The 25,954-nt window shown below is 47.8% G+C and overlaps 3 protein-coding genes across 5 annotated transcripts; 2 read left to right on the top strand and 1 right to left on the bottom strand.

The window, feature by feature from the left end:
- Window positions 1-4,021: 4,021 nt before the first annotated feature.
- LOC136493676 (auxin-responsive protein SAUR71-like) lies at window positions 4,022-4,795 on the top strand. The gene has a single exon (XM_066489776.1). The coding sequence runs from the start codon at window positions 4,187-4,189 to the stop codon at window positions 4,559-4,561; it is 375 nt and encodes a 124-aa protein (XP_066345873.1). The 5' UTR covers window positions 4,022-4,186; the 3' UTR covers window positions 4,562-4,795.
- Window positions 4,796-6,337: 1,542 nt separating this feature from the next.
- LOC136493674 (uncharacterized) lies at window positions 6,338-14,011 on the top strand. Of its 3 annotated transcripts, none has more exons than XR_010768414.1 (5): window positions 6,338-6,543; window positions 11,039-11,211; window positions 11,317-11,501; window positions 13,611-13,702; window positions 13,802-14,011. XR_010768414.1 is itself a non-coding variant. In XM_066489774.1 (5 exons), coding segments are annotated over exons 1-3 (951 nt in total). In that variant the 5' UTR covers window positions 8,823-9,231; the 3' UTR covers window positions 11,318-11,501; window positions 13,611-13,702; window positions 13,802-14,011. The 3 variants fall into 3 exon arrangements, 2 of the variants coding, with proteins under 2 accessions (XP_066345871.1, XP_066345872.1); XM_066489774.1 differs by lacking the exon at window positions 6,338-6,543 and adding an exon at window positions 8,823-10,008; XM_066489775.1 differs by lacking the exons at window positions 6,338-6,543; window positions 13,611-13,702; window positions 13,802-14,011 and adding exons at window positions 8,823-10,008; window positions 12,866-12,929.
- Window positions 14,012-23,047: 9,036 nt separating this feature from the next.
- On the bottom strand, window positions 23,048-25,542 carry LOC136494525 (small RNA degrading nuclease 3-like). Its single transcript, XM_066490678.1, has 8 exons — window positions 25,176-25,542; window positions 24,917-25,096; window positions 24,680-24,769; window positions 24,360-24,428; window positions 23,856-23,996; window positions 23,567-23,683; window positions 23,428-23,497; window positions 23,048-23,292 (listed from the first exon to the last, which is right to left on the bottom strand). The coding sequence occupies exons 1-8, from the start codon at window positions 25,206-25,208 to the stop codon at window positions 23,204-23,206; spliced, it is 789 nt and encodes a 262-aa protein (XP_066346775.1). The 5' UTR covers window positions 25,209-25,542; the 3' UTR covers window positions 23,048-23,203.
- Between the last annotated feature and the right edge of the window lie 412 nt (window positions 25,543-25,954).

The following is a 25,954-nucleotide window of genomic DNA, read 5'->3' as shown; positions in this document are numbered from 1 at the left end:
ACATCTATGTGTTTGTTGTTTGGTTTAATTACCTAAGACATGTTAGGTTTAGTCAAAGGAACTCTGTACCCTAGTTTGGTACATGTTCTCATATGCCATTTCATGTGTTTTGTGTGTTGAATTATATAATGTCCTACTTCGTTAGGTTTTATTTGCAGCACATGATCACATTTCACTACGTCCGCAATATTAAGCTGAATATTATGACCACAAATAATGAAAACAACCACATAATAAAAAGTCCAATACTATGCCACATTAAACAATACAATAATACTAGAAGTACGTGCCAACAGAAGACAACATTGCTCATGAATAAACCATAGAACTAGCAAGTCATGGAGACTACTGAGTGCAACGAGGCCACTTTCCCTTCCTCAGGGCATCGGGATTCTCCTCCATCGCTGCTTTCGCTCGGTGTACACGCTCAAGCTTCCTCTCCCTATACGCAGCAACACGACTCCTTTTCTTCTCTTCCTTGTGCTCCTTTTTTGTAGCCTCCTCTTCGCGTCTCTTCTCCATCATCTCCTTATCCTCTGCCTCCCACAGCAACAGTTCTACACCCATTCCTTGTCTTCAGGCTTGATCTCAGTGTCGATCCACTGCTCAAAATCACAGAGCGGTGGAAGGGTCTGCAAAAAATGCAATTGTTACAAAACAAAAAAAATCATGCAGGATGTCATATGACACAAACATCAATTCCTCACCATCTTGTTAATGCGGCGCTGACGAAGTGTAGTCTCAAATGCAAAATTGGAACACATCCAATACCTCTGCCTATACGTGTCCTCTTCATCGGACTTGGCTACTTTGCAAGGATCGCCGCAAAAGCACATGGGCACTGGAACACCACTAGGCAAAGGCAATGGGTCGAAGGCATTTTCGGTCATCCGACCATAACTACAATACAACCAATTTCGTTCTAAGAACCGAAAGCAATTAACATTAAACCCTAAACCTAGGGTTTCCCATTTGATGCACAATAATGAACCCATAACATAACAACATGCATTGTGGTTACCATAGTTTGCTAGCTTTTTCACGCCTTGGCATCCTACAGTTGTATAATATAAATATTAAAAATTGTATGAAACCCTAAGTAATGACGATTCTTAGGTTGAAAAATCCGACTAATATATATCGAATTGATGCGGAAAAAACTAGGAGGGGAGCGAGGATACCATGCTCTCGAAGATCTATTGATCAAATCAAAGTTTCCAAGGTCCAATATGCCGATTCGTGAAGTAGGGCGAAGTGGGGAGAGAAAAAACCCGAGATGGAGGAGAAAGAAGAGGAAGAAGGCTCGGGCAGGAAGGTTGGGGGCGAGGTTAAAACACCACCTCAGTGCCATAGATCCTGGCGCCGAGCTCGGCACCAAGATCTACGGCGCCAAGCTCGGCGCTAGGATCTATGGCGCTAAGCTCAGCGTCAGGATCTACGGCGCCGAGCTTCCTGCCAAGTCACCGCCATGTCTGCGTCGAGCCTAAGACCTCGGCGCCATCAACGATGGCGCCAATAAGTGTAAGCTCGGCGCCAGCAATGATGACGCCGAGCTAAGGGTCCAGATTTTGAAATCTTACCTCCAGGGGCATATTTGTTAAAAAAAATAAAAAGGGCTAAAAAATAAAAAAAAATCGGTGAGCTGTCCGGCGAGGGCAAGCAAAGCACGTGCGAGAGCGGTTGGGATGGCTGGAGATATTATTGGTGCAATGTGAGGGATATATATTTGGACGGGGACTGAGGGATTTATATATGAGGTGGATTTGAGTTGGAAGAGGATTTAAATAGAGCTCAAATGACTTTAGTTTTCAAAATAGATTTTAAAAATATTTTTAAACGAGTGATTTTAAGAATTGAATTTTTTGGATGTTACATATACTCCAAAGGGTTATAGAAGATTGTATCCTAGTCGGCATTATGTATGTCTTCTTTAGTCGGTTACAAGGTCGTGATCTAATCGATTTCCATGTATGTCTATACCCGGTATGCCAAGTAGATGAGAGACCTCTGGGTAGATTCTGCCTCCAGCCAATCGGCCCGACCCAATCCCCATCCTAGGGGCTTGTTAGTTATCACTTTGGTGAGAATAGCCATGGGCCATGTACTTGTAAAATGCTAAGTGAAATGATTTGACGTGTATAATTTGTTGTTCGGTGCTCGTGCCAATAATAATGAGCCATTTTTATTCAATTTAACTGAGCTTGGTTTCAAACTTAAATAAAATAAACTTAAGACTCATAATAAATGCTAGCTCAATAAAGGATTAATCCCGCATGTGAAATTGATAAGGGAGTGACTCAACTTAAATATGTGGCCATTATGTATACATATTGTGAATCGAAAAAAGATGAAAGGGGAAACACACTCCCGCACGCGCGACGTGACACTAACAAAGTCTGGTGGGTAGACCTAGATATGAGTGGTGTAACGTCAATGAAGGTTTTGCAGCTCTAAACTTATAGTGAAAAGGGTGAGCGTGAAGGACGATGGAGGAGTGATGGACTGACACACCAGGAAAAGTGTGGAATCAAAATTAGTTGCCTTTTTCACTATATTAGGTATATAGATATAGATATAGATTGGTCATAAATATAAATATCTACTAGAGCATAGAGTATAGTGTATAGATATACTCCGTATATAGATATAAACTACAATATAGATGTATATATGTAATTTCTCGCTATAAACCTAAGATCCATCTTTCAAAAAAATTAAACCAAAGATCCAAATACCTTATTTTTTTCTATCTAGAATTGATATTCTTCTGTACCTGTCTAAAATCCAGAATAAGGACCCGAAGCAAAATCCGAACCGTACGAACTTTTCGAACCAGCAGCCTGTTCGGTTGGCCGATTCGTTTCGTTGTTGGTTCGTGAAGAAGTATTGCTGTATGATTTATGTGAGAGAAAAATACTATTCTGACTGAAAATTTACGATCATTTACGACGAGCCATAGCCAAACAAAGAGGCTCTGCAAATCAAAAGCAGTTGCCTTTTCCTCGTGAACTCTGTCGAAAAGGAATCCCACGCGCCAACAAAATTCGTCGTCTCCGCGAACAGGGACACCCTTGACGCAACACGAGACGTCGCGCCCATGTCGGCACGGCAACGCTTTCCACGCCCCCATGTCTGTACTTGCAACGACCTCCACCGCATCCACTCACTCCACGGCACCAGCCACCACCCCGCTTCTTTCCGCGGCGCTGCTGCACGACTGCACGTTCAACTTTTCAAAAAAAAAAAAAAGACTGCACGACCGCACTGCAGTCTGACGACGAGACGAATGTGCCTGTGGCCTGTGACCTGTGGTTGTGGGCAGTGGGCACCTGCACGGGTAACGTACGGCAGGGCCCCACGTGCCGTAGCAGCCGTACCACCGCCTCCGTGGTTACGGAACCGTACAGGGGGCCCCGTACGGAAGCCCGCCCACCCGATAGCGACGGAACCGTCGGGGGGGGGGGGGGGGGGGGGCCTCGGGCCACCATTCTGGCGAGACGGCAACGCCCTACCGGTTCCAATTCCACGGTGCTCCACCGCGAACGCGCGCATGTGAGATGCGATGCGGCACGCGACACGTGTGCTCGTGGCCTTGATGTGTGTGTGCGCGCCCTGTGTGTCTGTCCGGCGAGCGAGTCCACCACAAGACCGGGTCTCCGGCGAGCGGCGGATCCTCCGGTCCTCCTTCGTGCCGTCGCCGTCGATCCATCCGTGCCACCGTCACGTCGGGGACGCCGCCGGCCGGAGCACCACCTTCTCGCGGCCGCGTGACGTGTCGGCCAACCGGCACCCCAAGCACATGATGCACGGTACGCAGCCCGGCGCACGCGATCCCAACTCCGATCCCACTCACTCCATCTGGCCACTCTCTCTCTCCCCACGCGCCTCGGGTACTCTCCGTGGTCCTATTCGTACACCCCCACCTCCACGTGGGGCCACAGGCACTCCTGTCCCACCTGTCGGCCTCAAAGACGAGAAACTCCGCGTTCAGCCCGCGGCCATATAGCAACGCCTGCAAAGCACACGCCCCCGCGGCCCCGCCTTCCTCCCTCCCCTCCCTGCGCTCCTCTCCTCCGGCACGGCAGCCTCCTCGCCCCCGCCTCGATCTCCACCACCAGTCCACTGCCACCGCCGCACACGCCCGTGGGGTAGCACTAGCACGAGCGGCGACCTACGACCTGGCCCCATGACGATGAGGGGGCTCCTCCGGTGCGTGTCCACGGGGGCGTGCAGGGTGGCGCCGGGCGCCGTGGCGGAGCCGGTGCCGGTGTCTCCGCGTTCCACCGGCGGGAAGGTCCCCGCGGGGCACGTGCCGGTGGAGGTCGGCGCGGAGGGGGAGGAGACGCAGCGGTTCGTCGTCCCCGCCGAGCTGCTGGGCCGCCCGCCCATCGCCGAGCTGCTCCGCCGCGCCGCGCAGGAGTACGGCTACACGCGCCGGGGCCCGCTTCGCATCCCCTGCCCCGTCGCCGCGTTCCGCCGCCTCCTCGTCGCGCTCGCGGGGACCGGCGCCGGCGCACCCGACGGGGCGCTCACGCTCGCTTACTTCACCGTGGTCGTCTGAGATGAGACGAGATCCCTAGCGTAGCGGGTTCCTTCTTCTTCCTTTTCCTTGTGCAGAGGCGTGCGTGCGTTGTGCTGTCAGTGTTCTTGCTTCTCTAGATTCCATTTGTTTCTTCTCTTCTTTTTCTTCTTCTTTGCTTTTCTCCTCCCCTTTTTGTGTAATAATATTTATGTAAATATGTAAATTCAGATCGATGAGACTTTATTATTCGATATATACGGTGCTTGTAGCGAACTCCTACATCTTTGGGGAGCGCTGGCGCCCGGAGACGGTTCCGTGGACGCCCTCCCCACTCCCCAGCACGCTCCCCTTCGGCCCTTCCTAGTTCCGCGCGCGCCCTTTCCCAGTCCCCACGCCCCCGACCCCCATCCGCACGCCCCCGGATTGTCCCGCAGTCCGTCGCGTCCGCCCCATGCCCGCGACGAGCATGCTGCTTGCCCAGCGCGTCCCATGGCCACAGCATCCCGCGTCCGTCGGCCTCAGCACCTCCGCTCGCTAGGCCCCCGCCGAACACAACCCCCCAGGCTTGCCCCTTTCCGACCGAACAACATAGAAAGCTGGAAAAAAACATGGGAAACAACTACTGCAACATTATGCTAAAGCAGCTGAAACACCATGAACATATTATTGCAACAACACGGAACAACTGCTGCAACATTAGGCGGAAGCAGCTGAAACACCATGAACATATTATTGCAACAACACGGAACAAACTGCTGCAGGAGCTAAAATATTTGGAACATATTATTGCAACACTGGTGTCAAGCATATGAAACAACGCTCGAATAAAAAAACACTGGCAATAACAGGGAACAACTACTGCAACATGAGATTAAAGCAAGTGAAACATTTCAGAAGTATTATTGCAACATTTGTGCGAAGCATATGAAAACATCCAGATCAGAACGATTGCAACATCGTCCAGAAAACAAGTGAAACATTTTGAAACAGTGCTTTCAACAAACCTTTGAAACAAATGCAGCACGGGCAAAATATCCCCAGATCTACTTGTGCAACATCCTTACGATTCAACTGCACATACCTCTAAAGCATCTGAAATAACTGAAAGATACAATTACAACATATAGGGGGGAGAGGGCCTGCACGGGGAACGCCATGGCCGCCAGAACTGAGGGCGCCCGGAGCTCCCTGTGGGGGAGGACGCCGGTGTCGGGGAGGGGCGCCGCCGGGGTGGGGAGGAGGGAGCCGAGGTGGGGGAGGAGGATGCGGGGGTCAGGGAAGGAGATGTTGGTGTGGGGGAAGGAGCCACCGTTGTGGGGGAGGACGCCGGTGTTGAGGAGGGAGCCGGGGTGGGGGAGGAGGACGTCGGCGTCGAGGAAGGAGACGTCGGTGTGGGGGGAAGGAGCCGGGGGAGGAGGATGCCGGAGTGGGAGAGGACGCCGCCGGCGGCGGCCAGGGAAGGAGCGAGGTGTGTGGAGGACGGGCGGAAGGTGGGGAGGAGCGCCGTCGTCGGCTCGCGGCGCTGCGGAGCGCAGTCGGGGGTGCACGATGCTCCTGGAACCATGGGGGGAGGAGAGGAGCAGCGACAGCGAACGTGTGGAGGAGCGGTACCTGGTGAATGACTGTAGTGCGAGCAGATAAGGCCGTGAGGGACAAGTGGAGGAGGACGCACGGCGCCGTATCCAATCCTTATCTGACATGCGTCCGGAAATCGTCAGACGTCAGAGTCATAGCATTACCGTACATCTTTGCCTTTTCCCTTCATCTTGTAAGTGGACACTTGGTTGTTTTGACCGGTTCCAGCACCCGATTTTTTTCAGGCCGCGGCTCTTCGTCTTCCCTCGATGTCTTTCCGCGCTTCGCCCGTGACCGCAAGTTGACCGCAAGTGCTCCTCCGCCCGTTGCGTTCTCCTGGCCAGTCCCCGCGCCGACGCTCCCTCCCTCGGCCCCGTGCCGTCGACATCATCCCCCCGGCCCCCACGCCCGCGTGCGAGCTCGCCGGCCATGGCGGATCCGTCGAGGTAGGTCTTCTTCTTCTCCTCCTCTTCCACCTCCTCCTCTTCCTGGATCTGTGCTGACTAGAGACAAAGACGACGGCGGCGGTGGCTAGGGTTCCGGCGAGCCTCTTCCCCAAATTTTGTCCTTGTCCTTTCATAGAAAGAAATCGTTTCTTGTTTCTTGTGATTTATGCCGACACAGCCGTGCTCTTTGTTACTTATGATTTGTGCCGACATAGCCACGGCCAAGGGCGGGGCGGTGGACGGCGGCGGCGGCGGGGGCGGGGGGGGGGGGGGGGGGCAAGGTCCGGAGATAGAAGAAGGCCGGAGGTAAAAAAATGCTGGAGGCTGTTGGATCTTCGCCCTACGGTTTAAAAAAAAATCATGTTTTAACACACAGGCTCTTATTTGTCGGATGAGTATTCACTCTGCTACTCTGAAAATCTTGGATTTAGCTGATCTTTTCTTTTGTGTCAGCGAGACAGCTACGACTGGATTTCAGTCCAATACCTGAGATCACATGACTAACTAGTCCATCTTTTGTCAGCTGCAAATTTGTCCCATGCATACAAGTGGACCGACATGTATGTCCAGGCTCTAGCTCTAGTCACTCTATACAAAGTATGAACGGGGTCATTTTGTACGCGCAACCAGATTTTCAGTTCAATTTACCAATATTTTATCTGACTCCTTTAGTCCTTTAATTGGGAGGAAGAAGATATTTTGAGCTACGGCTTTCAATTTGGCACATTTGCTGCCATGTTGCTCCCAACCACTCCCCTGGACGAAATAAAGAGCACATACAGAGTTTCAACGTTTCATTTTCTTGGCCAAAAATACCTCAGCCTCTTTCTCCTCCTGGCTCCAGTACGAGAGAATTCGATGCTATCCTGCCAAGCTAAATTCATAGAACAGGATTGCAAGTGTCTGTACTGTGCATACAGAATTCCCAAAAGCGAGGGGCACAGAATAACGGGGTAAAGCCAGCGGGTGGATGGACGTGATGAGACTGGAATGGAATCAGAGTATCAGACTATCAGAGGCAAGAAGAAACATTGGGCTCTCGTCGCTGCCGGTGATCAACTAATCGCTCGTTCTGCGGCAATCATGGACGTATGTTAGCGTTACATTACATAATGTCGAATCTAATCGCGGATATGAACACACGCACATCTTTGAGCGGACAGCCATCCATCCAAAGTGGAAGGGGTCTACTGATTCGGATGGACCGCAATTCACAACAGGGCACTTTGGCTTAGTTTTGTTCTTGTCATTTTTTTTATAATGGTTCTTGCCATTGTTACTTCCTAATTTAAAACAACAGCTTTCTGTTGTGTGTTACTGTACTTGTTCGGTTTTGGCAGGTGCCAGGTTTTGCAAATTTCCGGAATGAGAAAACTTGCAATTCAGCGTCTTACTTGTATGTTCTTTTTTCCCCCCACTTTAGACGCTTCTTTTACTGAAAAGCCAGTGCTTATCCATCTTCGGCCATTGCTCACTAGATAACCAGTCAGGCAGTCACCATGTTTTACTCCTATATTGGTGCATAGGAATCAGTTCCGCACTGCATCCTTCAACTTTAGCAGTTGTTCGTTTGTGTACAGGACAGAATATGAGCCGTCTGTGGTACAGACAGATGGGGGAAAGCTGAAACTGAACAATGTTTTGCTTTGTCGAGCAAACCGTCAGATAAGATAGCACTACAGGACTACTCCAGGCCACTGCTGGTAAGTAAAGTTTCCTCAGTCTGCAACTCTGCATGATCAACGTTGTTGATGGTCTGATCAACGCAGCAGTCCATGATCAGGGTACGAGACGAGACAACCTAGTCAGTGTCAGGAACTCAGACTCACGTCTCAAGCTACAGTGATGAACTGAGTCACTGACCCATGTGCTTTGCAATGCTCGGCAGCCTGAGGGCGCCCTGTCCTTGACATCCTCCGGTTCTCCGTTGATAGACCAAGGTGGTGCGTATCGCCGCCGCCGCCGCCAGAATGCACGACCGGCCGGCGAGATGCACTGCAGGAGCCTGTGCCGCTTGCTCAGCCAACTGACGACCGGCCGGCGGTCAGCGGCGCCGCAGCACGGCCATCAAGATGCATGGAAGGCGTGGCCGGCCGGTGTGGCCTGGAGAGATTCGGGAGGCATGGGGCGGGCTCAGTTACGGGCTCTGGACGTGTTGGGCTGGTTGGTAGCTAATTACGAGGCCCGACTCAGACAACCGGTGGCAGCTTATTGGACCGGGCTGTGGCCTGGCTTCAGCTTGTTTCACCAGTCACCAGGCCCAGCGTCGTCCTGTGCACGTACGGGAAACGTACACTCGATCCAATTTGGTTGCCACGTGACGTCTCACGGGTCTCTTGTTTCCGGAAGCATACCATACATAGGCCGTGCGCATCAATCCGATCGCATCTGGCGCCGGCGGCGGACACATGGACGTGCGCAGCAGATCGAAGCGACGGCGAGGGGCGTTTGCCCAGGGCGCCGACCTGATCAGCGGCCTCGGCGACGACGTGCTGGTGCGCATCCTCGAGCTGCCGCCGGACGCGGGGGACGCGGTGCGCACGGGCGCGCTCTCGCGGCCTCTGGACGCGCGTCAACTCCCTCACCTTCGACTCCAGCAGGCGGTTCCTCGACTTCGTCCACAACGCCCTCGCCCAGCGCGCCAAGACGGATGCCGCCCTCGAGCACCTGGCGATCTCCTTCGCCATCATGTCTCCTGCTGACGATCAGGCAACTAAACCGCTGGTGCTACGGTCCACCGACGCCGCGCAAGAGTGGATTTGGTACGCGATACAAAAAACAGCGAAATCTTTCGCCCTTAAACTCCAGTTGTTTCCTATATGGAAACGGTACTGCCCTGAGACCAGATGCAACATCTGGGAGTGGCACGAGCAACCCATGATGGATCTCATCAATCTTCCTAGTTCAGCAAAGCTGGAGACCATGCATTGGGAACAGCAAGGTGTAAGGCTCCAGCTCCCCGCCACTGCAGTGTTCACCTCGCTCGTGGATCTCTCACTTGAAGACATTGAGCTCGTTGCTGGCAGTGCCCACCTCCTGTCATCAGCATGCTGTCCGTCATTGCAGAAGCTACAACTGTGGAACCTTAGGCTCCCTAGACTGAATAAGCTGCTTATCGAGGCCAGCGCACTCTTGGTGCTGTCAATGTCAAACGGGCCAATTGCAGGCCCTGAGACTCTGAAACTGAAAACTACTAGCCTTCGGATTTTCCATTTCGAGGACTACGCCTATCTCGGGACGCTTGGAATATCCGCCCCTAAGCTGGAGGGGCTCACCTTCTTGCTTAATCAACCTGACAATAGCGAAGTTGACGGTGAATTGCCATGCGTGGAGAGCCTCAAGGTTGAGTTGGGGTCGCATGGATATGAAGATGATGACGACGACGACATTAACGACGGTAGCATTTGCCTACTCAGGTGTTGCGCGTCACTCATATGTCTTGAGGTGTCTCTTCGAGTAACAACGGTATGCATCCAAAGTACTCCCTCTGTCCCACTTTATTTGACGTTCTGGCTCATTTGGAGGTCCAGATTCATTCAAAGCTCCATGCATGTGGACAGAACCCATGTACAGATTCAAAGAATCTTTGATGTACTTGATACAGAAGTAAAACGTCACATATAATGGGGCGGAGGGAGTACATCTTATGATGTGCCTCCCAACTCCTTGAAAACCAAAACATAAAGTTTCATACTTTTTTAAAAAAAAGTGAACTTGTAGCATGTGAATTTTCAAAAGTAAATTGGAATGCTTTTAAGGAAAAAAGAAGTTAAATAATAAATGAAGAAACAATTGGTTTGCATTGTTTCTTGTGGCAAAAGTCATAATTGTTTTCAAGTGCTACACATAATAATTAAATGAATACAATACAATTGTAATTATTGGCCCTGTTCGCTTGAACTTATCAGTCGTACCGTTTCAGCGAAATAACAGTATTTTTCTCTCACAACAAATCAGTATCAGCATCAACCGTTTTTCCAGCCAGCCGAACAAGGCCATTATTTAGGTTCCGTTACACACAATAAATGAAACCACTGATTTTGCATTGTTGCCACTGACAGCTATTTTCTGACTACTCTGCATTGTTTCCAATTTTGCACTTCTCTATCTATAATGTCACACTGTTTGAACTAATTATTTGTCCATGCTTTCTACAGCCGGTGCTAAGAGATATTTATATTCTTACTAACCTATATATTCTGTACGTACATATATTACGTTCACTGCAGATGGTCCATTGAATGTGTATGTAGCATAAAAATGCCTAATTTTACCACAAATCATTAGAATTATTAAATTAATCATCCATCTGTGCATCATGTCTGCTGTTTTTCCTTTTCAAAAAATTGAATGAACAAAGCAGAAATATCGTCCACATGCTATGTAAGTTTCATTGTTTTACTAATATTGTCTTCTTTTACCTTGTTTGGTTTAAAGAAATGTCAGTGATGTCTTGGGATGCTTATTTACTTGCATTTTTTTTATTTTTTGTTAGGAAGAATATGGGTTTACCGACATGATTAGTGGGAGGATACCTCATCTTCCGCACCTAATTAATATCTTTGACTGTTCATGCTTATTTACCGGATCTGCATTCATTTGGAGTTGGTCTAGCAGAGATCCTAAAACAATGCAACCATCTCAAATACCTCCGCGTACATTCAGATAGTAAGTATATATCCCAGCTAATTCCATTCTATTTGGTTAAAGTTTCCTGTATCATTCCTTTACATTGCACTAAAATCACAAATATATCCCTCTTGCTTATGCTAGGCAGGTCGCAACCACTCCTTGTGCAACCACCCAGACCATTGGAAATCCCGTCAGATATACTTGGCTAATATCGAGGAAGTATGGTTCACGGGGCTTGCAGGAACTGACTGTGAAAGCTCCTTCATCCAAGGAGTGCTCGCACAAGCCACACAACTTCAGAAAGTGGCTCTAAGGTTTGACCCAAGGTAATTCTGCCTAATTTTTTACTATTTAACTTTTTTTTAATAAAATTTACATTTGCCCCCTGAGAGACTTAAACTCATCTTTGGACTCTGGGGGTCGGCGCCATGAGTCATAGCACCGAGGTAACACGTCTTGGCGCCACAGATCTTAGCGCCGAGGTACCTGGCCGTGCCACAGATCTTAGTGCACAGAAGAAAATCCTAGCGCCACATATCTTAGTGCACAGAAGAAAATCCTAAGTGGCCGGTACCTCGACGTCACAATAAATGACGCCGACCTCGGCGGTACGAAATCTGGCGCCGAGCATGGAAGTCTACGCCTGCGTGCCAGGTAGTGCCCTGCGCTGCTTCTCTATGGCTTTGTCTCGGGAATCGCGGGAGAGAGAGAGAGAGATAAGAAAGAGGACACGGAAGAGGCAGGCACCGCCGTTCCATCTACAAGTGCTACGGCTGCAGCGTGTACTGTTAGGCGTGTGAACTATGGCCTGTGGGTGTGGGCTGCCGTGCCCATACCTACTCCTGTTCCACACCCAGAAAAAAGCCACGGGTTCCGCCTAGCTGGTGTTGCTGCGCCTAGTCCGCAGCCCCTGACACGACGCGCGGGTGGTCGTCTGTCCCTGTGATAGGAGCCGCAGTACTTGGAGCAGTAGTGGTCCGGGGCAGTGCCGCTGATAGGAGGCAGGCACAGCAGTGTACTATGCCACTAGCAGCTGCTGCTGCCGTGTCCATCTTTTCTGCGAAAAGGGACACGGATGGGATGGGCGGAAATGAGCAGAGAGCCAAAAGGCCTAGCTGCTAGCCGGCGCCAGTCATCTTGAATAGCCTTCACAGTGGACATGGCAATCCACAATCCACACCCATTGGCCACAGTGGGCAGGTAACATGCCGGGCCCTTTTGCCACCTCGAGTGTCGCGCTCGCGTTGTTTCAGAGGATGGAGAGGTGGTGGACGTCAAACCTACGCTGCGTGGTTCCTCCTGGCTGGTGTTGTTGTGCCCAGTCCTCCGGCTGATTTGCTATAATTATCTAAGTAATCAACATATCAACCTTGGTGCTTTTCAGTCTGTGGTCTTTCATTAGCTTGTACTGGTAACTATACAGTGCCCTTGTACTAGCGCATTAGTATTCACATGTTGTGGTCTTTCATTAGTTAGATTTTTCATATTGGTTTTGTCAGACTTAACTTTAGGAAAACGTGCAACACTTTCTGAATATAATATGGGCTCTTTCTGTTCTGATCGGTTTGTGCTTCTCCGTTGATTGAAAACAACTGAACAATTTCAGTATGCTCCTCTTTGTGATGATAAAACTGCCTTTTTTATTTCTTGGAACTCATCATCACCACAATTTTTTTATTGTTGAAAACAGTTCCCGAGCTCCTGGCACTGCCCCTGACCACTACTGCTCCAAGTACTGTGGCTCCTATCACAGGGACAGACGACCACCCGCGCGTCGTGTCAGGGGCTGCGGACTGGGCGCAACAACACCAGCTAGGCGGAACCCGCGGCTTTTTTTTTTGGGTGTGGAACAGGAGTAGGTATGGGCACGGCAGCCCACACCCACAGGCCATAGTTCACACGCCTAACAGTACACGCTGCAGCCGCAACACTAGTAGATGGAACGGCGGTGCCTGCCTCTTCCGTGTCCTCTTTCTTATCTCTCTCTCTTCCGCGATTCCCGAGACAAAGTCATAGAGAAGTAGCGCAGGGCACTGCCTGGCACGCAGGCGTACACTTCCATGCTCGGTGCCAGATTTCGTAGCGCCGAGGTCGGCGTCATGTATTATGGCATCGAGATACCGGCCACGTAGGATTTTCTTCTGTGCACGGCCAGGTACCTCGGCGCTAAGATCTGTGGCGCCAAGACGTGTTACATCGGCGCCAAGACTCATGACGCCGACCCCCAGAGTCCAAAGATGAGTTTAAGTCTCTCAGGGGACCCAATGTAAATTTTATTAAAAAAAGGTTAAATAGTAAAAAATTAGGGTAATTCCGTGCGGTGGTTGGACATGGGTCTATCACGAACGTTCTTTGTCCTATGAGTGGGACCCAATCCATAAATGAATCAAGTGCTTGTATTGCTCGGAGATTATGTGTGACTTATAACTGTGCAGAGCCTTGTTATGAGTCGAGATGATCTTTTGCATGGAGACTCCTATCAATATAGAGCTACACAAGGCATGAATACATGATCTTGATCTGTTGGGCAAGTTCTCCCTCCTTACTTTTTTGATGAATTGATGGGAGGGACGAAGAGTCCCCATCTGATCATATGTTACCTCACTTATTTGGTTGCATTTTGTAGATATCTTGTTGAATGAGCATTTTTCGTTCATGGGTCAAGCTTCTGAGGGCGCCAATCAGCAAGCTAAGCGTGCCATCATCAAGTCTCAGTTGAGGGGTTGACATATGTGAGAGAGGTGGCGCTCCCAGCGCTCAATTTTGTCATTAGGAATAATCATGCTGATCCTTGTTGAGGGATGGATGATGTGCTATCTGATCCATTATAAGATGATTGCTCTGGTCATCACATAGTCCACGGTCAGAGTGCCTAGTCAGTAGGAGTATAATAATATCTGACCGACTAACCCCCTAGTGGCATGGTGCTATTAGGGCGGCATGGTGTGCCGCTTATATACATCCTGTTCGTTGGGTCGTAAACGATCGTAAATTTTCAGCTAAAACAGTATTTTTCTCTCACACCAAACCAGCCAGCAGTAAATAATCTACGATCATTTATGGCCCGTCGAACAGGCTGATATTAGGTAAGCATTGCCGCAGCAGCTCCTTATTGTCATGCTCACGCAGATCGGTAGTACATCACTTCCTTGACAATCTCCGTCGACCATTGACCGATGAGCTAGTCAGCAACCCAGTGGTATGGACTATGAACATCAGTACTCTGTTTCCCACAGGGCTTTACCTGAGAAATTTAGGCCCTCGTGCAGTACAAAAAAGGCCATATATATACAGATACGAATAACCAAAAGTACATTTGGATCCCATTATATGCCGACAGGCTTTTCTTCGATGTTAAGAGCTACATATAACGGTATACAGCGATGAATCACAGACACAACAGAACTAATCAAAACATAAAGCATAGTTATGTTTCTTTAAGAAAATGCATTACGTCGTTATTAACTGAACAATGTATATTATATCATACATTAATAATTATTGGTATCCATGGAAAAGATACCATATCTTGATAAGGACAGATGTGTATGGATCATGAATATTTTCATACCATATAGAAATTGACAATCTTCGAAAATAAATTTTGTTCCTCCATTACAACTAGAGTAATTCTTTTTTGCTAATGTAATGTAAGGAAATGAAGTTATCCTGTTCTGAAAATCCAGTGCTTATCCATCTTCCGATCTTCGGTAGACTGGACTCTGCAGCAGAGATCTTATCTACAGTCACTATTTTTTGTGTATTAGTGCTTGTGCTTATAGGAATCAGCACACTGCTTTTTTCAACTTTGGCAGAGTCCAATCTGGTTCTCTGCTGAGCAATATTTTGCTGCCCAGTACACGAATGAACAGGATAACCGCTTCGCTTCAGTTTGTTTCACCAGTCACCAGGCCCAGCGTCGTCCTGTGCAAATACTGGAAACGGACACTCGATCGGCTCCGTTCACTTGAGCTCATAAACCAGAATTAGCCTTATTTTTTCAATCATAGTGTTTTTCTCTTACAATAAATTAGGACTATAAATCAGCCGTAGCAGCAACAAGTCTTATCGTACAGAGCCTGGTTGCCTGATGTGCGTTGAACTTCCTTCCACGTCTCGTGGGTCTCTTGATTTTTTTAATAATATATTTTAATGAACAATTGTAAATCTAGAAAATGTTATACAAAATTATAGATATAAACATTGTCGGCCTTTGGAAGGCCGACGATAGGGACCCGACGCTGGCCTGTCGGCACCGATAGCAGACTTGTCGGCATCTGGAAGGCCGACAGGCCCTATCGGCTTTGGGGAGGCCGACAGGCCTGTCGGCTATCCAGCACCCAATTACACTATTTCATGCTATATGACCCGATATGAGCTCTTTTCCGAACAAAACCATCACTCGACAGAAAACTAACTTTATCACTGCAGCACTAAAAATATTTACTCTCCTTTTCCGGACATATAAACATACGCATCGTAACCTAAGGAACCTTACAAAATTTTGAAGACAAACACATTCTAATATTAACCCAACGCGGTACATGGACCAAACCTGCAATACTAAATGGCATGTGTGGAACTACATGTAGCTAAGGTAAGTAGTCCCACCACTAATCCTAATATGTCTTAGAAAAAGTAAACAAAGCACGGCTTGCAATGGCATGTATGGAACTCTATACTTGTAATGTTCAGAGGTCCACCACTAGTCCTAACATGCCTTATGAAATTTAACTTGCTGGGTCTATTACATTGTTCTACTGGGTGCAGCGTGGTTGTTTCCCTTTTCTATCATGCCCCGAAGATGGTTCCGCTGCATCATTCTTGTTCTTGAGAGCTGCCTCCCGGATTTTGAACTCTTGCTCCTGACGCTTGATGGCTGCTTCACGCATACGTAACTGCTCTCTCCTCCTAGCAAGGTCATCTTCCTTCCCCTTCAGACGGATTTGGTCAACCCTAACGCGCCGCTCTTGCTCCTCCCTAATTTTACGGACCATCTCGCGCTCCTGAGTCATCTTCACGTAGTATTGGCCTTTGGTTTCCACCTCCTGTGGGAGATTTCCTGGCCATGCTGGAAACTTCTGATCCACCCATTGAACCCATTTGCAAGGCTACGTGTGTAGTGGTAGATGTGATGGTTTAGATTGACAAAAAATAACGAGAATTTAAAGGGAGATTTTGTTGTCGTTCTTACCATGAAGTTGTCATCCAGATCAGGGCACGTGAAGTACCTACAACCGTAGTGACCATCTTCAAACGACACGGACAGGATTGTCCTAAACCCGCAATGGCACTTTGGTCGCTCACGCCGCTCCGGGAGTTGAGTTGGGTCGGTCCTCCAGTACGACATTGTTTCTTAGTTGAATGGAGAGGGGAGGCAGAGGAGATGTGGTGTGGTGAACAAATACGAGGCCTTTTTATACAACATGTTAGTGTGGTGCAGTGGACTTAGTCCATATCGATAACGATCATGCTGGCTTGCATGCTTTAGTCGGGTGCAGAAAAAAGAGGGGAGTGTGCCAGCTTGCATGGTTTGGTCGGGTGTAGGAAAAAGAGGAGACCGTGCAGGCATGCATGCGAGAGAGAAGGGGAGAGAGGGAGACCGCGCGGGAACGTATGGGCTCAGTGGAGCACTAGCAGACGAGGAAAGTGTGCTCTTTAGCAGCACCATCATTCGAGTAATCAAAGCGCAATGGTAGAACGTAGCATTTTCAGAGATTGGTAGAACATAGCCTTTTTTGTCCTTTGCGGCTATAATCTAGCGGCGAATTCAGTTCTGTGTCAAAAACCTAGAACTCATTAAGGTCTACCCCGCTGTCCCTATATCCAATTTCACCGTCGCCATGGTAAATTATGAAAGAAACTAAATCAGTCGACATTCCTGATCACATTGTGCAAAGTATCGTGTCAGTTATATGAAGTACCATGCAAACTAAATAAAATAAACTAAAACAAAACTAAGCCTAAGTAAATCAAACCCTACAACCTAACTAAAAATAACTAACGACAGCTAAAACTAACCCTAAAATTCTAACTAAATATACTAATTAATCTAACCTAATGTATGACTACAAACTAAATATACTAATTAATCTAACCTAAAAAACTAATTAATCTAACCCTAAAAAACTAACCCTAATGTACTAACTAAACAAACTAAACTAACAAATTCTAAATGAACTAACTAAAAAACTGAAATCTAAATTTACAAAAAAAAACTTACTTGCACAGCGCCGGGCAAGAAGGTGGCACGCGGGCAGGGTGGGGGGCGGCGGCGGCACGTCCTCCGCTGGATTCGGCGCCGACCGGCGCAGGGAGGCCGCCCGCGCGGCGGGGTGGGCGAGCAGCGGCGGCTGAGTGAGGGAGAGTGAGTGAACTTATCGGCCCCCGTGCAGCCGATAGGCCTCATCGCCCCGATATGGCCCACTTTGTCGTACGAGTCGACGCCACGGAAGCCGATAGGCATCCAGTCCGATCGCATACCATACATAGGCCGAGCGCATGAATCCGATCGTCTGGCGGCGGAGGCGGGAGCGGCAGACACGATGGGCACGCGCATCAGGTCGAAGCGACGGCGAGGGGCGTCTGCCGGGGGCGCCGACCTGATCAGCGGCCTCGGCGACGACGTGCTCGTGCGCATCCTCGAGCTGCTGCCGGACGCGGTGCGCACGGGGGCGCTCTCGCGGCGCTAGCGCAGCCTCTAGACGCGCGTCAACTCCCTCACCAGCAGCAGTCGGAGACTCAAAAGCGCCAGCAGCGACAGACGGTTCCTCGCCTTCGTCAGCAACGCCCTCAACCATCGCTCCATGAAGGATGCCACCCTCGAGCACCTGGCGATCTCGTTCGGGATCATCTCTGCTATCGGCGAACAGGCAACTCAAATACTGGTGCCGCCGTCCGTCGACGCTGCGCAGGAGTGGGTTCGGTAAGTGATGCAGAGGCAGCAGAGCACGGTGAAATCATTCGTCCTTAAACTGCAGTTGTCGCCTACGTGGAATTATTACTGTGAGATGGATGGAGGCAACGTCAGGAGGTGGCAGCTGCTAAAGCTAAAGCTACCCATGATGAATCTCAGCGATCTTCCATGTTCAGCAAAGCTGGAGACCATGCACTGGGATCTGAAAGACGTAAGGCTCCAGCTCCCTGCCACTGCAGTGTTCGCCTCGCTCGTGGATCTCTCACTTGAATACGTCCATCTCTGTGACTGTGGTAATAGTGGCCACATCCTTGCCCGTCTCCTGTCGTCGGCATGCTTCCCGTCTCTGCAGAAGCTGCACCTAAGGAAGATCACGTTCCCTAAACTGGATGACTATGAGCTGCTTATCGAGGCCAGTGCACTCTTGGAGCTGACAATGTCAAGCGGGCGAACTGTAGGCCTTTGGACTCTGAAACTGAAAACTCCGAGCCTCCGGTTCCTCCATATAGAGGACTACCGCCCCCGTCTCGAGACACTTGGGATCTCCGCCCCTAGGCTGGAGGAGCTCACCTTCTTCCCTGATAAACCTAATTGTATCGACATTGACAGTGAATTGCCATGTGTGAGGAAGCCTTAAGGTTGGGTTCTCGCATGGAGATGAAGATGAAGATGGAACGACATTAACAATAGTAGCATTTGCCTACTCCGTTGTTGTGCGTCACTCACATGCCTTGAGGTGTCTCTCCATGTAATAGTGGTATGCATCAAAAAGTACACCTTATGATATGGCTCGCAATTCCTTGAAAACCAAACTTAAAGTTTCATATATTTTCTCCTTTTTAAATGGATTTGTAGCACGTGAATTTTCAAAAGCAAATTGGACTGCTTTTAAGGAAAAAAAGAAGTTAAATAATAAATGAAGAAACCACCGGTTTGCATTGTTTCTAGCGGCAGAAATTATAATTATTTTCAAGTGCTACACATAATAAATGAATACAATTGTAATTTATTATTTAGGTTCGGCTACACACAATAAATGAAACCATTGATTTGGATTGTTTCTACTAGCAGCTATTTTTATGACTACTCTACATTGTTTTCAATTTTGTACTGTACTTAATGTCAGACTGTTTGAACTAATTATTTGTCCATGCTTACTATAACCACTGCTAATAGATATCTCTATTCTTACTAACTTATATACTCTGTATGTACATTATGCTCACTGCAGATGGTTCATATTAATTGATGAGTGTGGATCTGCCTAATTGTATTTCTATGAATTTTTCTTGAAGGCAAAAACTGTGGGGGAGATCCCCACGGCACTTCATTTTATATTTTCAAAATTTAAGACAGTACATACTTACAGCAGGGATTAACTATATGCATCTAGCCAAAAACAAAAGGCTGATCTTAAATCATCCTTAAAACGAAGGGATTGAAGTAGACACTGATTCTTGAAATTACTAGACCAAATGCCGACGTGGACTTGACCATTGTTGAACACTCTGATCTTCCATATCTCCCAAGCGGCGATGACTATAGCCTCCATGAAAAAAAGGTATATTCTGCTGTTGCATTGTGTGTACTATTCTTGGGTATAAGCTGAGGCTTGTGTCCCATTGTATGCCTATCTTCTCCCAGCAGCTCCTGGAGAATGGACAGTCAAAGAAAAGATGATCTAGGTCCTCATCTATCCCTTCTGTGCAAAGAACGCAGTGATCATCAACTTCTGTAAACAAATTCCTCCTTCTTAGCATTGTCTTAGTGTTCAATCTGTCTACTAGGACTAGCCATGCAAAAAAACTTCACTCTCTAGGAGTGCACTTGGATTTCCAGAGCCAGGTGAAGACTGGGTGTGCCGGCAGACTCTGAAAAGCTACCTTGTAGAACTTACTTCATCCATTAATATTATTATTTCTTTCTACGTGAACCATTTGCCACAAATCATTAGAATTATTAAATTAATGATCCATCTGTGCATCATGCCTTTTGCCTCGTTTCCAAAACATTGAATGAACAAAAACAAAAACATCTTCCATATGCTGTCATGGACTGTTTAAGTTTCATTGTTTTACTAACGTTGTCTTCTTTTACCTTGTTTGGTTAAAAGAAATATCAATGATGCCTTTGGGATGCTTATTTACATGCATTTTTTTCTTTTTTATTAGGAAGACCATGGGGTTGTTGACATAATTAGTGGGAGGATACCTCATCTACCCCACCTAACAACTTTGACTGCTCATGTTTATTCATGGAATTTGCATTCAATTGGAGTTGGTCTAGCAGAGATTCTAAAACAATGTAGCTATCTCAAATACCTCCACGTACACTGCTTTCAGACGGTGAGTATGGATCCTAGCTAATATAATTCTATTCTATTTGGTTCAAACTTCCTATAACATCCCTTTACGTTGCATTAAAATCACAAATATGTCCCTCGTTCGGTAGTTCTTATCTTAGGCCGGCGCGACAGTGACTCCTTTTGCGATCACCTGGACCACTAGAAATCCCATCAGATATACTTAGGCCGATATCCAAGAAGTAGAGTTCATTGGGCTAGCAAGAATTGAATGTGAAAGCTAGTTCATAAAATGAGTCCTCGCACCGGGCACACATCTTCAGAAGGTGGCTCTAATTTTTTATCCAAAGTTCAACAAAAATAATATGATAGAGGGTTTCAGGGATTGTTCCATGCAGCGGTGGGACTGGGACATGGATCTGTCAGGACCCTTCTTTGTCCTTTGAGTGGAACTCTGATCCAATCCATAATTTAATGGAGCTTTTTAGGGACCCAACGAGCGAGTTAAGTATTTTTTTTCTCTTCTGGTCCTGTTTTGCTTCCTGATTGCAGCTGATTTACCACCTGACAGCCGCAACACAGCCAAAAACCCACTAGGTTTCGGAGTTCCAGTTCTTTTCTGTGATGCGCTGGATTGCTGGAGTAGCTTTGCATAGCGTCTAACTTCACGTACTAACGCTAAGTTAAGGTTTGATCATACCAAAAGCGTTGAGAATAAAATGGGTGCACTCGACATTGTACTATATGTCCCTTGAACACAGAAATTATATAGAGATCCGATGCATGAAACCTGTGTTGCCCCAGTTAGGACCTGTTTAGTACAACTCCACTTTATCATTGGTCTGTGTTTTTAGTCATCAGCTCTATACTAGAGCTATTTTCAGAAACTTTTTAGCAAAACAACTCCTCGTAGCGGAAACAAAAATAAAAAGACCAAAATGCCCTTATCCTTATCTTCTTCTCCCACGTGTCTTCCTCAGTTTGCTTTCTGCTTCCCTAACTGGCCATGCCCTCTAGCGGCCACGTCCCCGGCTGATCGCGCCTCATGCCTCGGCGGCCACACTGCAAGCCCCAGCGGTCGCGCGCCCTAGCTGGTTGTGCTCCACAATGGCCGCGTCGGTGCCCCAGCTAGCGCTCCCGCCCTGCTGGGCACCACGGCGGGCACGCTGCATGGCCCAGCTGACTGCGCGCTTCAGTCTCCGTGAACTTCTTCTTTCTATGTTGGGGCAAAATAGGTTTCTGTCCTTGCTGGGCATACATGCATTAGGGCGAGGTGGAGCTGGGTGAAACTACTATTTTCAGCTCCACCTTACCTTTCCTTTGTCTCAGCAGGTTTTATCCTATTTAGCACTAAACGACTTCAAACAACTCGAGGAGTAGGCGGTGGAGCTGTGCCAAACGGACCATAATTGCGTGTTCGGACGCTCGTGACTTGTATTGCATTGTCCGAGTGATAAACATGCTTCTCTATTACGAAGTACTAGTACTAAAGAGCAAGAGTAAAGCTAGTGTCATTTTAAGAGTGCAGATATGTTCAATTTATGAATGTGTCCATATAAATGAAATATATACATTTTCAATATACTTAGTAAGAAAAAACACGCGACACGGATAAAAGCACAGATGTTACATTCCTAGTAGGGAAAAATGATATGCAATAATTAGCTGGCCTAATTGAAGTTTTGTTTTTCACTACATTTCAAGCTAATTTGTTTAGGGCTAACAATGTCAACACGAATGCTAACCGAATTGATCTCAGCAAAAGCGTCAGAAATAAAATGGGTCCACACAACACCGGACTCTTAGAGCGTGTTAGGTTTTGGATAAGAGGAGAGATGGATTCATTCTAGTTTTTTTAGATGGGATGATCCATAATATATGTCACTACTGGAGATGGCCTCTTTGCCGAGGGCCTGAGGCCCTCGGCAAAGGCCTATTAACCCTCGGCAAAGGCTTTGCCGAGGGCGGCCCTCGGCAAAGAGCTCTCGGGGAATTTTGAGTCGGCGAAGAGGGTCTTTGCCGAGGGCCCTTTATCGGGCACTCGGCAAAGCCTTTGCCGAGGGCTGGAGCGGCACTCGGCAAAGAAAAGCAGTCGTCACGGCACCAGCGCCTGGGACGGAGTCTTTGCCGAGGGCCGTCTCCGGGGGCCCTCGGCAAAGAATTATTCTTTTTTTTTTAAAAAATCTTTGCCGAGGGCCTCGGACCATGGCCCTCGGCAAAGAAATGTTGCAGAATTTTTCCAAAAAAATCTTTGCCGAGGGCAATGGGACGGCCCTCGGCAAAGAATTATTCTTTTTTAAAAAAAAATCTTTGCCGAGGGCTTCTCCGCAGGCCCTCGGCAAAGAAATTTTAATTTTTTTTAAAAAAGTCTTTGCCGAGGGCCTCCAACCATGGCCCTCGGCAAAGAAATGTTCCAGAATTTTCCAATGAATCTTTGCCGAGGGCAATGGGACGGCCCTCGGCAAAGGACCCTTCTTTGCCGAGGGCCTTGGTCATTGCCCTCGGCAAAGAGGCAGAAATTTAAAAAAAAATTGTTTTTTGTATTCCATCGACACAAGCATTTCATATATATACATACATATATATATATATATATATATATATATATATATATATATATATATCTCAACCATCACATATATATATCACACAGAACCCATTTTCTCACGATATATCACAACCATAATTGTGAACCACAAATCACAATATATTACAACGACAACCCTACATATAGTTCTATCAAGTACAAGCGTACAAAACTCAGGGGAGAAATAGGGAAGACAAAGTGGGTTCGCAATCACTATCCTGAACTACGTTTTAACTGGCACCATCGGCACCTCAGTAAACAAAAGCAGATAAGAATACCTTGCACAAACTTGAGAGTAATCAATCTTTAAGGCTGCAAAAGAGAAGAGAATGAGACGAATTGAATTAAATGGTACTAAAAACAAAAAATAAGCATGTTCAAGTAAACACAAAGTACAGATCCGATTGATACATCAGATAGATCAGACACAAAATAACCACACCTTACCGCATAAATCTCTATGTAAGCTATGGCCAATCAAAATATTTTCTTTGGATAACATTCTCTTCAGCGATTTCTAAAGAAGGGATATAACTTCCATGAGTTAATATTCAGAGAAAATGCTTAGATGTTAAAGACAATATACCTGAACATCAACTAATGATGATGTGACTCCTTCTAAATCCTTCTTTGATACACCAGTGATGTGTGTCCTATAGTCAGTTATAGTCTTCAAGGGGTTTACAAGTATGTCCAACTTAGCCTGGAGAAGAAAAGAGAGAATATGGTGAGACCTTGGAACAAAGATGGAAATCCCTGACATGATTCACTGATTCATAGTCAATAAATTCATCTAACATTACAGCAATGTCCATTAATGCACACGATAGTTCCATGAATCTTAACATACTTGTTCTGACTAAATAATCTAGTACCTTGAGCTTGTCATCTACCACGCACACTCTGACCACAGCCTCTGTGCCATCATTGCAAAGGACCATCTCACAGTCAATTGCCAACATAGCACTTGAGCTCATTAAACTAGAGACTTCTCCTATCCGCAGTACTTTCCACCCCTGAAAATACTAGTAATAGCTGGTTATGGATCGGTCTCATTGTTTGTTTCTTTTTTTTTATCAATTATGAGACAAACAATGTGGATACAAAAGGTTCATCCATTATGGGGATGAGAGTATAAATCAGTCATTTGTTTTAGAATTTTGACTAGCAAAAAGCATGCCTTTGTGAAGAGTACAATATAAGGTGCAACTCTAGGCAGAGTATTAGCAATCATGAAGATTATTGGACTACACTGTTTAAGAATTCGTCATTAAATCATGAATAGGATATATCAAAGGAAGATCACCAAGGAAACTATACAATCCAAAAAGGGCTTAATCATCATTCGTGGATTAACAGAAGCACAGTAAAGCTCATACCTCCTGGTATGATGGGAAGCAATAGTGTTTTCTGTACTCCGGGTGCTCTGCCGTCAGTTGAACAAGTTTCTGCATTTAGCATGCACATCAATACAATTGTTGATCAACTGATGCTTGACACCCAGGCGTCAGTCCTATTCAATGTAATGCACAAATTCAAATGGCATGATCTAGCATACATATCACCTGCTCGGGAGAAACTTCGTCAGGAAAATCAGTCATATACTGCTGAACGACACAACTGATGCTTGACACCCAGGCGTCAGTCCTATTCAATGTAATGCACAAATTCAAATGGCATGATCTAGCATACATATCACCTGCTCGGGAGAAACTTCGTCAGGAAAATCAGTCATATACTGCTGAACGACACTTCTTTCCTTATGACGCTTCACCAATTTGCCGAAGTACTGGAACCAAAATGTTGCGACGTTTTAACTATCAACACCAGTACTAACCAGTACCAACTACCAAGCCGCTTATAGACTGCAGCAGCTGCCAGTGAAACCAGGCATGCTGAACTGAAGTGTGAAGAAGAAAACAAAAGAGTAGCCAACCTTCTGCAAATCCTTGGAGAAGGTTTGCAGGAAGGCGAGCAGCACATCCCTGGTGCGCTTCCTGGGGTCGCTCAGCGACGCGCCAAACTTCCTGCCGTTCCGGGCCAGGAAATCCTTCCACCCGCCGTCACAGCCTCTCAGGCCGTTCTTCTGCGTGAACCTCACCACCTCGACGAGCACCTGGCGCAGACCAAACGGGTGAGCGAAACGAGGAGGCCAGCCCGGTTCGGGTGCTGCTGGCGTGGCGGGATGCCCCTACCTCTTTCTCGGCAGCGGCGAGCCGCTTGGCCATCGGACGACTGCGCGGAGACGAAAAGCAGCGGGTGCAGCGGGGGACGGAGGCAGTAGTATCCGCGAGTGGTTGCTGCGGACCTGCGGTCGGCGTTCGCGTCGGCGTCGGCGGCGGCGGTGGTCGCGTGGCGGGCGGCTCGGGAAGGCCGGCGCGCGGGGGCGAGAAGGCCGGCGCGGGGGGCCGCCGGAGGGCCGGCCGGGGCGGCCGAGCTCCCCTTGCTCGACCGAGACGGGGAGGGGAGGCAGGGCGCGCCCCCGGGGCGGCTCTGAGGCGCTGGGGCGGCGTCGGCGGGGCGGCGCGGAGGTCGGGCGGCGGGGCGCGGGGCGGCGGCGGGGCGAGCAGCGGCGACGGCGCGCAGCAGCTGCGTATGAAATGTGGGCGGGGATTTTGGGCCAGGCCGCTGGCCGATTTAGGGTTGGGCCCTTTGCCGAGGGCCCAGATCCAGGGCCCTCGGCAAAGATTTTTTTATTTTTTTTAAATAGTCTTTGCCGAGGGCCATTGGCCAGGCCCTCGGCAAAGACCCCCTTTGCCGAGGGCCAGGCTAGACCCTCGGCAAAGAGAATTTTGTTTTTTTGTTTTTTTTAATCCAGTTTTTTTGTGGTGCTATAATACATTATTTAAAACTCAATTTTAAAATTTGGGCCAAATTTGACTTTTTTTTATATCTTTCCCTAATTTATTTCTTTTCGTTGATTTTTTTTCGAATATTTAAAATTTGAACTGCAGGTGGATGGAATAATGCAATT

Source organism: Miscanthus floridulus, chromosome 11 (genome assembly GCF_019320115.1).
Source record: "Miscanthus floridulus cultivar M001 chromosome 11, ASM1932011v1, whole genome shotgun sequence".
NCBI classification, from domain to species: domain Eukaryota; kingdom Viridiplantae; phylum Streptophyta; class Magnoliopsida; order Poales; family Poaceae; genus Miscanthus; species Miscanthus floridulus.
This window is presented reverse-complemented; position numbering and strand designations above follow the sequence as displayed.

Coding starts and splice junctions, on each gene's coding strand:
- LOC136493676 (XM_066489776.1), top strand. CDS start 4,187: ATGACGATGAGGGGGCTCCTCCGGTGCGTGTCCACGGGGGCGTGCAGG.
- LOC136493674 (XM_066489774.1), top strand. CDS start 9,232: ATGTCTCCTGCTGACGATCAGGCAACTAAACCGCTGGTGCTACGGTCC. Junction 10,009..11,038: donor TGTCTCTTCGAGTAACAACG/GTATGCATCCAA, acceptor ATTTTTTGTTAG/GAAGAATATGGGTTTACCGA.
- LOC136494525 (XM_066490678.1), bottom strand. CDS start 25,208: ATGGCCAAGCGGCTCGCCGCTGCCGAGAAAGAG. Junction 24,429..24,679: donor ACGAAGTTTCTCCCGAGCAG/GTGATATGTATG, acceptor TGCTAAATGCAG/AAACTTGTTCAACTGACGGC. Junction 23,293..23,427: donor CTTACATAGAGATTTATGCG/GTAAGGTGTGGT, acceptor TCTCTTTTGCAG/CCTTAAAGATTGATTACTCT.